The sequence below is a fragment of the Macrobrachium nipponense genome, chromosome 11 (assembly GCF_015104395.2).
Source record: "Macrobrachium nipponense isolate FS-2020 chromosome 11, ASM1510439v2, whole genome shotgun sequence".
Classification (NCBI taxonomy): Eukaryota; Metazoa; Arthropoda; class Malacostraca; order Decapoda; family Palaemonidae; genus Macrobrachium; species Macrobrachium nipponense.
The window spans coordinates 60,153,254-60,167,958 of record NC_061087.1 but is presented as its reverse complement, the minus strand read 5'-3'; the positions used below and the strand labels follow the sequence as shown (position 1 = coordinate 60,167,958).

At 33.8% G+C, this 14,705-nt stretch overlaps 1 protein-coding gene across 1 annotated transcript in view; it reads left to right on the top strand.

Annotated features, from left to right (window-relative positions):
• The first annotated feature begins 7,763 nt into the window (after positions 1 to 7,763).
• Positions 7,764 to 14,705, top strand: part of LOC135208847 (piggyBac transposable element-derived protein 3-like) — a 15,951-nt gene continuing 9,009 nt past the window's right edge. Inside the window, exon 1 of the mRNA XM_064241425.1 lies at positions 7,764 to 7,865. Within this exon, the coding sequence (XP_064097495.1) occupies positions 7,764 to 7,865 (102 nt within the window). The remainder of the gene's footprint in view (positions 7,866 to 14,705) is intronic.

The following is a 14,705-nucleotide window of genomic DNA, read 5'->3' as shown; positions in this document are numbered from 1 at the left end:
ATTATGTAGGTTGAATAAATTTGGTACTTATAATGTAAAAGTTACTTTTTTTTCAGAGAAAAGGTTTCGAACGCACTCTTTACGTAACTTATGACAGCATTTCTTCCCTCTTTCTCGATGGATGATTGGCTATACGTAACAAAGGCTAAACCTCTGGCAACAATGACATACAAATTTAAATACAAGCATAGCAGTACACACTTATGAACTCTGGAACCTCTCCACTGCTAATTGTCATAATGAACAAACCAACAAAATATGCTAATAAATACAAAAACACTTCGATTATTAGTCTAACTCCCAAAATAGGTTTCCTAAGAAATTAGTCTACTTTATAGGTCACAATCAGATTGGCAAGATGTAAGGAATAGTTGGTAATTTTCAAAAAAATAGTAGACAAGCTTGATTTGATAACTGCTATATCCAATGTCAAGCAATTTTTATTTATTGGCTATCTACCTATTTACTGAAAAAAAAAGCCGGTACCGTATATTGGCTTTAAACCTTCACCAATAATGATCGTCAGAATGATGACTTCATGAGGCTCCACCCACTTTAGCCTCGTTATAGTTCAGGATAACACTGAAGGCTACCATGGTCATTGTTGGATTAGAAATCTAACTTCTGGCTATAAAAACTAATTTCTCGAGTAGTTGTACAAAGTGCTAAATGATCCTCAAGGATCCCAGCAGTTGGCCTAAACATTTAATTCATGTATATTACTGCAATACTGTTGCGGCACTACTGCTACAGTAGTATTACTACGCTAGCACTGATATCCCACCCACATCTATGTATCGTTCCGCCATTCATAAAGTCTTTGGGTTTCAGAGCCGATGGAGTTTCTGTCTGGTGGATGGGCGGGGCAACATTTCGTCAAAAGGTGTTTACCTTGCTTACGTAATGAATGTTTTTCGACTCTTGGCTCATAATCGTTGGCCATGGCGTCGGCTAGATCATTTTTACTCTATAAAAATTAAAACTATCGGTTTCAGGTTATTGATAATGCTTACAAAATTTGTGTGAGGTTGTAAATATACAGAGACCTGATGTCATAGTAGTGAAAGTCTAGGATTTTCCCCATTTGAATTGTTGTATGGACGCCAAGTGAGTGGCCCCATAGCTGTTTTGCACGAATTGTGAGATAATCCTGATTTAACTGAAGACATTCTTAACACCTATAATTTCGTTTTCGAATTACAGGACAGGTTAGCTGAGTCAGCTGAAGTCGCTAAACATAATATGGAGATATCTTCTCAAAAGTACAAAACTTACTTTGATCTTAATCTCAAGGTTGGTGATGAAGTTCTTGTTCTTTTACCTGTATCCAATAATAAATTACAGATGACTTTGAGTGGACCATACAAAGTTATAGGAAGAAAATAAAATGTTGATTATTATGTAGATGTTAAAGGCAAAACCAAGCTGTTTCGTGTAAATATGTTAAAGAAGTATTTCAGACGTGTTACGGCCTATAATCTTCACATTGTAGATGAAGTTTGGTCTGATGAACTAGGAACAGAAGTGTTATTGAAGAAAAGGAAGACTTTTCTCTTGATATTGTTGTAGTAGAGGCTGAAGAAACTAAAGTAAATGGGAATCCAGAATTACCCAGAGATTTCCAGGAAGACATTTTGAAGAAAGTTTATGAATTTTCTGATGTTTTTTCTGACATTCCAGGATCTACAACTATAATAGAGCACCACATAACGATACAGCCACATGAAAAATTCTCAAGAAAAAGTTACCCATTTCCTTTACATTTAAGGAATGAATTTGACAAGGAGGTAAAATTACTGCTTGAACTCAGAATTATTGAACCTTCATTATCTTCTTATTCATCTCCTCCTGTTATGATATGGACACTCGATAACACCTATAGATTGGTTATTGGTTTGCATGCCTTAAAGAGTATTTCAGATAAAGATGCTGAACCTATGCCGACATTGGAAGAGAACCTATACAAGTTTAGTAATGTTCAATATATTACTGAGATTGATATAACGAAAGCATATCATCAGGTTCCACTAGTATAGAGCAGTCGTAGGTATACAGATTTTCATAGTAATTTTGGTCTTATGCAATATAAAAGGATGCCGTACGGATTATTAACTGCTCCGGCTACTTATATCAGATTAATGAGGATGGTTCTAGCAAAAATGAGAATGCTATATTTTATTTTGACAATATTTTTATAGTTTCCAAAGACTGGTTTAATCATTTGAAGGATGTCAGGTCAGTTTTGTTAAGTCTCAGAAAGCATTAGTTAACAGCTAAACCTGGTAAGTGTTCTTTGGATTGTGAGGATTTTTGTTGTCTGAGTTTAAAGATTGGTCGTAATATTATTACACCACTCAGTGATAAACTAAATGATATAAAAAATAATTCTTGTCCACATAGTAAAAAAAATCTTAAGAAGTTTTTTAGGGTCCGTAAATTTTTATCGTCGATTTTTACCAAAGTTGGCAGATAAAACTTTAACATTAACAAGCTACCTCGCAAAACAAGTAAAGGAACCTTTTGAACTGTCAGAAACTGCTAAGACAGAGTTTGAAAATTTGAAGTTGATGTTAACTAAACCTTCAATCCTTAAGATTCCTGAATCTAATAGAACTTTTCGTTTAAGGACAGATGCATCTTCTACTGGTCTAGGAGCTGTTCTTTTCCAATACTATAATGGTTACCCCATGCCAGTGGCCTCTGCAAGTAAGAAACTATTTGAAAATGAGCGAAAATACTCTTGCTATAGAGTCGTAGAAGGTCCTCCCAAATAGTCAGGGGTGGTGAAGAACATTACATGTACGTATTTGTATGCAAGGAATTTTATCTTGGAGACAGGTCATAAACCTCTAAAGTATATTGAAAATTTAAAAGCTTCTAAAAGTCGCTTAATGGCAACAACGAGCTGTCCTTCCTGCAATGTTGGTGATCATGTAATAAATGGTGTAGATCGTGTGTAGGACCATTTAAACACCTTACACTAAAAGAGAATGTGTTTATTTACTTATTTTATCATATAACGTTTTCAACCATATGCGTGAATGGGCGGAAAGATATGATCGATTTAGGATTTCAATGTAGACTTATTTGAGGTTGTGAAGTCTGAAGGAAAACAGAACTGGGTACTGGTGGCTTATTATGTGAGTTTGAGATTAAGCTCCATTATGCAAGCACAGGCTCTTGCTCAAATGGTAATCGATGGTGGGTAATATTGTCTATTTACAGGATCAATCCATCCACCATCCAAAGGGGTAAAGGTAGTCTCCAGTTTGCACCAGTCTGTAGGGGTGCCGATCGTAAAAATATTTGCCAAAATTACACTAATCAAGACAGGCTAATGAATTTATCAGGCATTATTAGCACTATAAAATAACGCATATTCTCTGTGAGTTTTATCATCCTACAGGGAAAATAAATGATTTTATGAAAAGAAAATGTGAAATTCAGGGCCCCTTGTACTGAAGGTTATTTGGTGATCGGTGAGAAACTACAGTCTTGAATAGAAATTCGGTCTTACAGAATGTGTATTTACTTATTTTATCATATAACGTTTTCAACCATATGCGTGAATGGGCGGAAAGATATGATCGATTTAGGATTTCAATGTAGACTTATTTGAGATTGTGAAGTCTGAAGGAAAACAGAACTGGGTACTGGTGGCTTATTATGTGAGTTTGAGATTAAGCTGGCCTTATGCAAGCACAGGTTCTTGCTCATAGAGCAGCTCGTCTATTATGCAGACGGAAACAGAATGCTACCCCCACCCCTGGGGTCCGCAACTCGCAGATAGAGAAGAATTTGTATTTCTTAGTAGTCAATAAAATGGTAATCGATGGTGGGTAATATTGTCTATCTACAGGATCAATCCATCCACCATCCCAAACCTGTTATTACTACTCCCGAGGATCAATCCGTCCATTAATGGTTAAAGGACTTTTGTAACTCGATGTATGTATATGAATCATGGTGATATGATAAAAATACATAAAATGGCTATATACGGCAAACGTTCGACTTTTTCAACATGGCAGATAGGGTTGGATATCTATTCTATTTACAATTTGTAAGATCGGAATTGGTATCAACCTATACCTCACTTGTTAGCCGAGTTGATGATGTCACTGGATTCCTGATTTCTCCTAAGTGCAATGGGCACTGGTTCGAACCGAAGAAAGGACGAAATTATTATCAACTAATAAATTCCCCTTCAGTTAACATATATGAAAATATATTAATTCCAAGGTAGAGGGAATTGTATATTAAAGGACATTTGTAGCTCTATATATGTATATGAATAACAGTGATGGATAAAAAATTCATATATATTCTACTTAATATATTATATATATATATATATAATATATATATATATATATAATAATATATACTATATATATATTATATATATATATATAATATATGGTATAATATATTATATATATATATATATATATTATACTATATATAATATATATGTGTGTGTGTGTATATATATATAAATAAACATCATATATATATATATATATATATATATATATATATATATATATATATATATATATATATATATATATACATACATATATATATATATATATTTATATTGTATATATATATATATATATATATATATATATATATATATATATATATATATATATATATATATATATTTATATAAATCCCATAATTGTGGGCGCATCGATGATCATATCATTATTTTGGTAAAACCACATGAAATATTCAGTGGTTAGCCGAAATCACTGAGGTACCTAAAGTAAGCATAGGAGCGCATAGTTCGTCAGATTTTTCCGAAAGGTTATCAGATGGACAAACTTTCTTACGTGGTGGGCGACAGGTGTGTTGGGGCAAAGTGGTTTTTTTAGAGATAACTCGGGAACTCGCTTTTTAATTCCTGGATTATTTTAGTCATTCTGTTGTGAGCATGATCGATGATTATTCAGTATGACGAGACTGATACGAGGATTAAACTTGACAGAATGAAATAAAATGTTTAAATGGGCTTTAATCTTTTCATAACGATGTACCAAATTGAGTTGGTTATTGATGACCCATTGATGCAAATCATACGGGGGAAATATAGAAAAAATTACTATTCTCCTATTTTATTGCTCATAATTTATACGGGAACGTATCAAACAGGTTCTTGTATAAGTCAATCTCTTCTTTGTTGTGTCTCTCTATGTTAAGAAAAAGGTAATCTTAATATCAAATTATTACGATTACCCTTTTCATCATGAAATACCAGACAACTTATTCATGTCTCATATTTGGAAAGAGAGGAGGGGGGAGGGGGATGGGGGGGTTTCAAAGCTTCATTCGGGTAGATAAAACCAGACTGACTTTAGGAGCAAAATATTGAAATAGAGACTACAGAGGAGTATTTTTAGCGTCAATTCACCGGAGTCACCGAACACACGAACTATCATGGTAAAAAAGAAAAAAAAAACATCAATAACTGAACTTGAACTTGTTACACCAGTCAAATACTAGCTTTTAAATCAAATACACCTTTGTGTTAGACTAGTTAAAAGACATAGTACCCAGAAATTTCTTGCATGAAAAAACCCTATAATTAACAATTTTTTGGGAAGTTCTATGTCAGTTATTGGTGTTTTTTTTTTTTTTTTTTTTTTTTTTTTTTTTTTTACAATGATAGTTCGCGTGTTCGGTGACACCGGTAAATTGACGCTAAACATACTCCTCTCTAGTTTCTATTTCAATATTTTGCTCGTAAAGTCAGTCTGGTTTTATCTACCCGAATACAATATTTAATATCGATGATTCCTTATGTGAATTCCTGCAAATTTTACTTAATCTCAGGGATATTTCTGCTTAAACTATGTACTCGTTTACCCCATCCCAAACGTATAAGTTTGCTCTATCTAATCCTTCAGACAACCCACTTGTTTTCACTTCAAACTGTTTCTTGAAGTTTTGGACATTTGATCAACACACACTTTTATTAAATACCTTTTTACCATTTTTACGCAGTACCTTGCATGGCTTCCACATGGAAAGGTAGGATTTTATTCTTCCCTGTTGTATTCCTCTTTGCTCGATTTATAACACCCTGAATAACATATTGTTGATTCTCTCCTCCAAATTTTACAACAGATCATATTTCTTTTATTTTCAAACTACCTGTTTTACGACTTCAGTTCTGAATGATGTTGAATTACTTAATCATTTATATATTTCACATGGTTTTTCAATATTCAGAGCTTAATTCTGTATGTGTTTTGTGCAACATTACCAATCTATACTCTTGGTTTTCTTTTCTAAATTCCTGTTGTTTTGCTTTCTATGCTCTCGCCTATTTTTCACTAACCTTAGATCTATGTCTTCTTTTAACGGTTTTGTAAGTGATTCGCTAATTTATTTTTGTTCCTCCCATTATAGCACTGCTCTGTAAGCACCATTCTGTATAATTTTACTCCTTCTTGATTACTGTTTTGATTTTGAAAGTAGGCTGGCGAAGTTCGGTATTTCTGAATCACAATTTTGGTTCAGTTCCTTGTCGCTCTCATTCGCTCTATCTTAGCCATTGCACTTTAATTATTGTATCATTTAAACAGACCATTTTCATTGAAATTAACAGTTAACTCTCCCTCAGTAAATACATGGTTCGAATCGCTTAACCTGCTTCTGTAAAATTATTTACTGTAAGTTTTCCTTACGTAACCTAATTGCATCTTCCATTCTATCTGTTGTCGACTGGATCTAAACCAGGAACAGAATCGCATTCCTACTTATGCCTTTAACGTGGCTTAGAGCCCTTTTCCAGTCACTGCAAGGTACTTTCCTGTCTTTTCCATCAGATTCCATTTCTGTCATTACTCAGTACAAAGGAAAAATTCAATCACTGCCATTTTAAATCAGAATCGTAATCCACTAATAACGCATCTTCAATGCAAATGAGCGACACGTGGAACCTTTATTTTTGGCGATCGTTTTCTTCTTCTTCATCTTCTTTTTCTTCTTCTTCTTCTTCTACTGACAAGCTCTGCAATGCTCTCCTTACTTTCATTTGCTTTGATATATTTGACCTTGAGCGTTTCAAGATATCACTGTCCGAACTCATTTATGTTGGGGTTGTCTTTTAAATTCCATTTCTCGTTTTCTGAGCTCAAAGGAATTAGTTTCTTTTCCTCAGTCTCTGCATTAATGATGAAAGGATTGTACGAGTATAATATGAGCTGTTCCTGTGGACATTCTTTGACTGTGAAAATTACACTTTTCATCTTATGATGACTAATACAACGTGTCCGAGGATTTAAATCCATATTTATAGATAGCTTGAAAAATATCTGGTCTCCCCCTCTGTGTAGTTGTCATAGTTGCATTGTCCGACTGTGTACTTGCGATTATTAAACTTGTCCTTAAATCCTCGTTCCTGTTGCAACTGTTTTTTCCAAAAATATCCTTCGTACAAGGAAATCTATCACAGGTGGCAGTACGAGAAGCTATTTCGTATCTGATAATAAAAAAAAATGTGACAGGCGAAAGCAAAACTATGAGAGCGGAAATCAAGAACGTTAAACTATAAATTTTATGAACAAGAGTGAGGCATAAAACAAAGCAAAAAAAGATAAATCTAATAAAAAAAATGTTTGAGTTCCATCATTATAAAATATAATGAAGCGAATGAGGAAAATATGGCTAAAAGTAGTAAATACGGTTAGTGGCATTGCATAATTAAGTAAAACAATGAGACTCCATAACACAATCCTTTTATAAAGATGACACATTCTCCTCGTGTTGGACCCGTTAGGTTAGAGAGCTCTCAGGTACCGAGGTTCAGTTATTGTATGAAAGCAACACTAATGTTACCAATGTATCAGGTTTGTAAACATTATTCTCTCTGTTTCCTGTCATGTCCAACGGCCAAGCGTCAATATATGCATGAGAAAGCACAGTCAGTCAGTCACAAGTCGTATCTTAAGACCTCGTCATTTGGATAACTGTATATCTGTCTTCTTTATATTTTGATACCTTTAATAATCTTAATCACTAACCCTTGTATGGCATTGACCAAAAGAAACACGACAGGCTGAATGGGATGGGGAGACTGGGAGTTAAGCAGGTGAGGACTTATACCAAATTATGAATAATTGACAAAAAAATTGTTGTTACCCTCCACTAACCTACATTTCTGAATTATACATTCAATAATATATTTTCCCTCACCATACACATGCTACCTAAGACTCAGGCTCCAACTTAGAAAAAAAATTATATATATATATATATATATATATATATATATATATATATATATATATATAAGTCATATCACATTACCGTGATTCATATACATATATCGAGCTACAATGTCCTTTAATATCTAATTCGCTCTACCTCGGAATTAATATATTTTCATATATGCTTAACCGAAGGGAATTTTTTCTCGATAATAGATTTACCTGTACTTGGGCGCGAACGCAGGTACATTATAAATCCAGGACCGTCAGTGGAAGCGGTACAACCCAACCGCGAGAGGCTTAAAGGTATATGTCGTCTCTCACCTCAAATACTTTCTCGCGCTGAAGTATTCGTTGGTTTGGAGACAACATCCACCCGCCTCGACTCCGGTAGTTAAGTAGCGCTTTTGACAACACGTAGCATTTTTACATAAGTCATATCACATTACCGTGATTCATATACATATATCGAGCTACAATGTCCTTTAATATCTAATTCGCTCTACCTCGGAATTAATATATTTTCATATATGCTTAACCGAAGGGGAATTTTTTCTCGATAATAGATTTACCTGTACTTGGGCGCGAACGCAGGTACATTATAAATCCAGGACCGTCAGTGGAAGCGGTACCACCCAACCGCGAGAGGCTTAAAGGTATATGTCGTCTCTCACCTCAAATACTTTCTCGCGCTGAAGTATTCGTTGGTTTGGAGACAACATCCACCCGCCTCGACTCCGGTAGTTAAGTAGCGCTTTTGACAACACGTAGCATTTTACATAAGTCATATCACATTACCGTGATTCATATACATATATCGAGCTACAATGTCCTTTAATATCTAATTCGCTCTACCTCGGAATTAATATATTTTCATATATGCTTAACCGAAGGGGAATTTTTTCTCGATAATAGATTTACCTGTACTTGGGCGCGAACGCAGGTACATTATAAATCCAGGACGTCAGTGGAAGCGGTACCACCCAACCGCGAGAGGCTTAAAGGTATATGTCTCTCTCCACCTCACCCAAATACTTTCTCGCGCTGAAGTATTCGTTGGTTTGGAGACAACATCCACCCGCCTCGACTCCGGTAGTTAAGTAGCGCTTTTGACAACACGTAGCATTTTACATAAGTCATATCACATTACCGTGATTCATATACATATATCGAGCTACAATGTCCTTTAATATCTAATTCGCTCTACCTCGGTGAGAGACGACATATACCTTTAAGCCTCTCGCGGAATTGGGTGGGTGGTTACCGCTTCCACTGACGGTCCTGGATATATGTACCTGCGTTCGCGCCCAAGTACAGGTAAATCTTGAATTATCGAGAAAAAATTAATTCCCCTTATCGGTTAAGCATATCTGAAAATATAACCATTAATTCCTCGATGGTAGAAGCGAATTAGATATTAAAGGACATTGTAGTGTAGCTCGATAATATGTCTATTGAATCACCCGGTAATGTGATATGACTTATGTAAAAGTTTGTAAAATGATACGTGTTTGTCAAAAGCGCTACTTAACTCCCCCCTCCGGGAGTCGAGGTCGGGTTGATGTTGTCTCCAAACCAATCCTCTCTCTATTCCCTTTTCGAATACTTCAGTCGCGGAGAAAGTAATTTGAGGTTGAGAGAACGACATCTAACCTTTAAGCCTCTCGCGGTTGGGGGTGGTACCCGCTTATCCACTGACCGTGTTTCCTGGATTTATAATGTACCTGCGTTCGCGCCCAAGTTACAGGTAAATACTATTATCGAGAAAAAATTCCCCTTCTTCGGTTTAAGCATATATGAAAAATATATTTAATTCCGAGGTAGAGCGAAGTTAGATAAATTAAAAGGACATTGTTAGCTCGAATATGTGATATGAATCACGGTGGTTTAATGTGAATATGACATTATGTAAAATGCTACGGTTGTGTCAAAAGCGCTACTTAACTAACCGGAGTCGACGGCGGGCGTTGATGTTGTCTCCCAAACGAACGAATAACTTCAGCCGCGAGAAAGTATTTGAGGTTGAGAGACGAACATAATCCCACTTTGAATCCTCTCGCGGTTCGGGGTTGGCGATACCGCTTCCACTGACGGTCCTGGAATTTTATAATGTACCTGGCGTTTCGCGCCCAAGTAAACAGGTAAATCGTATTATCGAGAAAAAATTCCCCTTGTCTGGTTAACGCAATATATGAAAATATATTAATTCCTCGAGGTAGAGCGAATTAGATATAAAGGACATTGTAGCTCGATATATGTATATGAATCACGGTAATGTGATATGACTTATGTAAAATGCTACGTGTGTCAAAAGCGCTACTTAACTACCGGAGTCGAGGCGGGTTGATGTTGTCTCCAACCAACGAATACTTCAGCGCGAGAAAGTATTTGAGGTGAGAGACGACATATACCTTTAAGCCTCTCGCGGTTGGGTGGTACCGCTTCCACTGACGGTCCTGGATTTATAATGTACCTGCGTTCGCGCCCAAGTACAGGTAAAATCTATTATCGAGAAAAAATTCCCCTTCGGTTAAGCATATATGAAAATATATTAATTCCGAGGTAGAGCGAATTAGATATTAAAGGACATTGTAGCTCGATATATGTATATGAATCACGGTAATGTGATATGACTTATGTAAAATGCTACGTGTTGTCAAAAGCGCTACTTAACTACCGGAGTCGAGGCGGGTTGATGTTGTCTCCAAACCAACGAATCTTTTCAGCGCGAGAAAGTATTTGAGGTGAGAGACGACATATACCTTTAAGCCTCTCGCGGTTGGGTGGTACCGCTTCCACTGACGGTCCTGGATTTATAATGTACTGCGTTCGCGCCCAAGTACAGGTAAATCTATTATCGAGAAAAAATTCCCTTCGGTTAAGCATATATGAAAATATATTAATTCGCGGATAGAGCGAATTAGATATTAAAGGACATTGTAGCTCGATATATATATATATATGATATATATATAATATATTATATATATATATAACATATATATATATATATAGCTTCTCGTAATATATATATTATAGAGTATATATATATATAATATATACTATATATCTATATATATTATATATATATATCTATAGATATATATAGGCTTCTCGGTGTATATATATATCTATAATATATTAATAATATATATAATATATATTAAATTATTTAAATATAAAAAATTATATATAAATGTATAATATATACATATATTATATCTTATTATATCTATATATATAGAAATCTATATATATAAAATAATATTATATATTATTAACAATTATATATATATATCTATATATATATTAACATATATATATATATATATCTATATATATATATATATATACATAGCTTTCTCGTACTGCCACCTGTGATAGATTTCCTTGTACGAAGGATATTTTTGGAAAAAACACAGTTGCAACAGGAACGAGGATAAGGACAAGTTTAATAATCGCAAGTACACAGTCGGACAATGCAACTATGACAACTACACAGAGGGGGGAGACCAGATATTTTTCAAGCAATCTATAAATATGGATTTAAATCCTCGGATACGTTTGTATTAGTCATCATAAGATGAAAAGTGTAATTTTCACAGTCAAAGAATGTCCACAGGAACAGCTCATATATATATATATATATATATATATATATATATATATATATATATATATATATATATATATATATGTATGTATGTATATATATATAAATATGTGTGTGTATGTGTGTGTGTATGTATAACTGAATCACGAAAGTTTGGAACGTGGAAAATGCATTAATAAAGGTATAAGCCACGAAAGAAAGTTAAACACTGGAGTAGCTGCAAGATCTTTTGACTCAACGTACATTACTTAGTAGACCGACTGACATACATGAGAAACTGAGAGGACAAGGAAAGGTCGTATAAGTGACAGATAGAGATTATAAGGAGATTAGTACCTAGAATCCAACACGCCTGGAGAATTAGTAACCTTCCCAAACGAACATAAACATGGGTACAATCTAAGAGATTTACAAAAAGATTAAGTCCAACTGCTCAGACACAGGGACAAGACATTTAAAGGATTATACAGGGTGGTAATTGACTACAATCACTCCTTTGCTAAACAAAAACTTATTCACAAAACATGTTAAACATACATAAACAAAGAAAATATCTATGAGGCAACTAATTTGTATTTAAGTCTGTGATGGTATCTTTGAGGTCATTCTTAAATATGTTACAAATACAAGGGTCTAAATGAAAGAGGCCACGAGTAATATTAAAATTACAACGGGAAGTAAGTTGTACAATGGCAGATTCTAAAAGATTTCGTGATAAGATATCTTTTGATCTTGCAATTACTGAACTACCAATCCATTTCATCCGGTGGTTGTTTTCACTTAAATGAATACAAATTGCATTAGATGTTTGCCCAGTTTTTACAGAATATGTATGCTGGCTTAATCTTACTTCTAAGCCCTCGCTCGATTGTCCAAGATAAAAGGAGGGGCAGGCCATACATGGAATTTTATATTTTATGTTGCTGCTTTCCCTGGGGCAATTTTTTATTAACATTCCTTTTAGTGTGTTATTATAAGAAAAAACGAGGTTGACCTTAAGGGATTTTAACAATGACTTAATGGTTCCAAAACCATTAAAATAACGCAAACTGAGAATGTCTTAGAAGTTTCTTTCTCCGTGTTAGTTACATTATAAAACTTTTTGTGGGCTTTATTTTAACAAATATCTAATATATGTGAAGGATAACAAAAATCTATTCCTATTTTCCTTATGTATTCAATTTCTTGATCCAAATATTGAGGACTGTCAATGCTCAATGCTCGTGAAAACATAGAAGAAAAAATTTATATTTTGATATTAAGATAGTGGCCTGAATAGAAATGAACATACGTTAACCTGTTGGTTGGTTTCCTTTAAATACTGAATTTACATTGAAATGGTTCTCTATGTATTAAAACATCTAAGAAAGGGAGGCAATTGTCTTTTTCCAATTCTAGAGTAAACTTGATCAATGGTACCTGGTTATTAATTTAGAGAGTAAATAATTTACATCAATACCAGCAGGCAAAACAGTTAAAATATCATCAACATATCAATAACACTTTAAAGGAAAATAAATTATAGAAGGTAAAGGGCGCTTTTCAAAGAATTCCATGCACAAGTTTGAGACGAGTGGTGATAAAGGGTTCCCCATTGGCATACCAATTATTTTTTGATAAAATGTACCATTGAATGTAAGCTTACAATCACAAATGCACAACCTAGTGAGTGAAATAATATGACTTACGGGTAAAGGTAATTCGTGCTAAGTTAGTTCATTACTAAGATACTCTAAAATAGAGTCTATAGGGACTTTGGTAAAAAGAGAACATACATCAAAACTAAAGAATCGATCAGTGGGGCAAAAAGTAATTTTGTTTAGTTTATCAACTAAACCTAGAGAATCATATATATGAGAATCTGAGAGAGTTCCAAGTAACAGGGACAAGAGTTTTGTGATATATTATTCAACTTACTTCCCACTGTAATTTTAATATTAGTTGTAGCCTGTTTCATTTAGACCCTTGTATTTGTAACATGTTTAAGAATGACCTCAAATATACAATCACAGACTTAAACACAAATTAGTTGCCTTATAGATATTTTCTTTGTGTATGTATTTTAATATATTTTGTGAATACGTTTTTATTTGACAAAGGCTTGAATGTGGTCAGCTGCAGCCTTGTATAAACCTTTAATTGCCTTGTCCCTGTGTCTGAGCAGTTGAACTTAATCTAAAACTTCCTTGTCTACTCAGTTTCTCATCTATGTCAGTCGGGCTGCTAAGTAAAGGACGTTCAGTCAAAATATTTTGCAGTACCTCCAGTGTTTAACTTTCGTTCGTCGCTTATACCTTTATATTAATATATATATATATATATATATATATATATATATATATATATATATATATATATATATATATATATATATATGTATATATATATGGTATATATGTATATAAATATATATATATATATATATATATATATATATATATATATATATATATATATTATAGATATATATATATATATATATATATATATATATACTATCTATATATATTATAATATATATATATATATATATGTGTGTGTATGTATGTATGTATGTATGTACTGTCGGCCAAAAAACTATTGGCAGAATTTCATAATTTTTCGTTCACCTGCCTGACGCACGATTCATGCCTTATTTATCGATTTTTCTCTTCAAAGATGGAAGAAATCATGTGTAATGACGTTAAAAACACTCACTGATAATCCTTTAAAGAACATTGGTGTTATTGTTATTGCGTGTAAAAAACTATTTTGTTTCTATGTAGCAAATTTACGTGAACGGAACGAAGGTGATTAAAAACGTCATATCACAACCATAGATATACATTACCAAAAAGATAGGAGACACCTATCACTAGTACTATCGC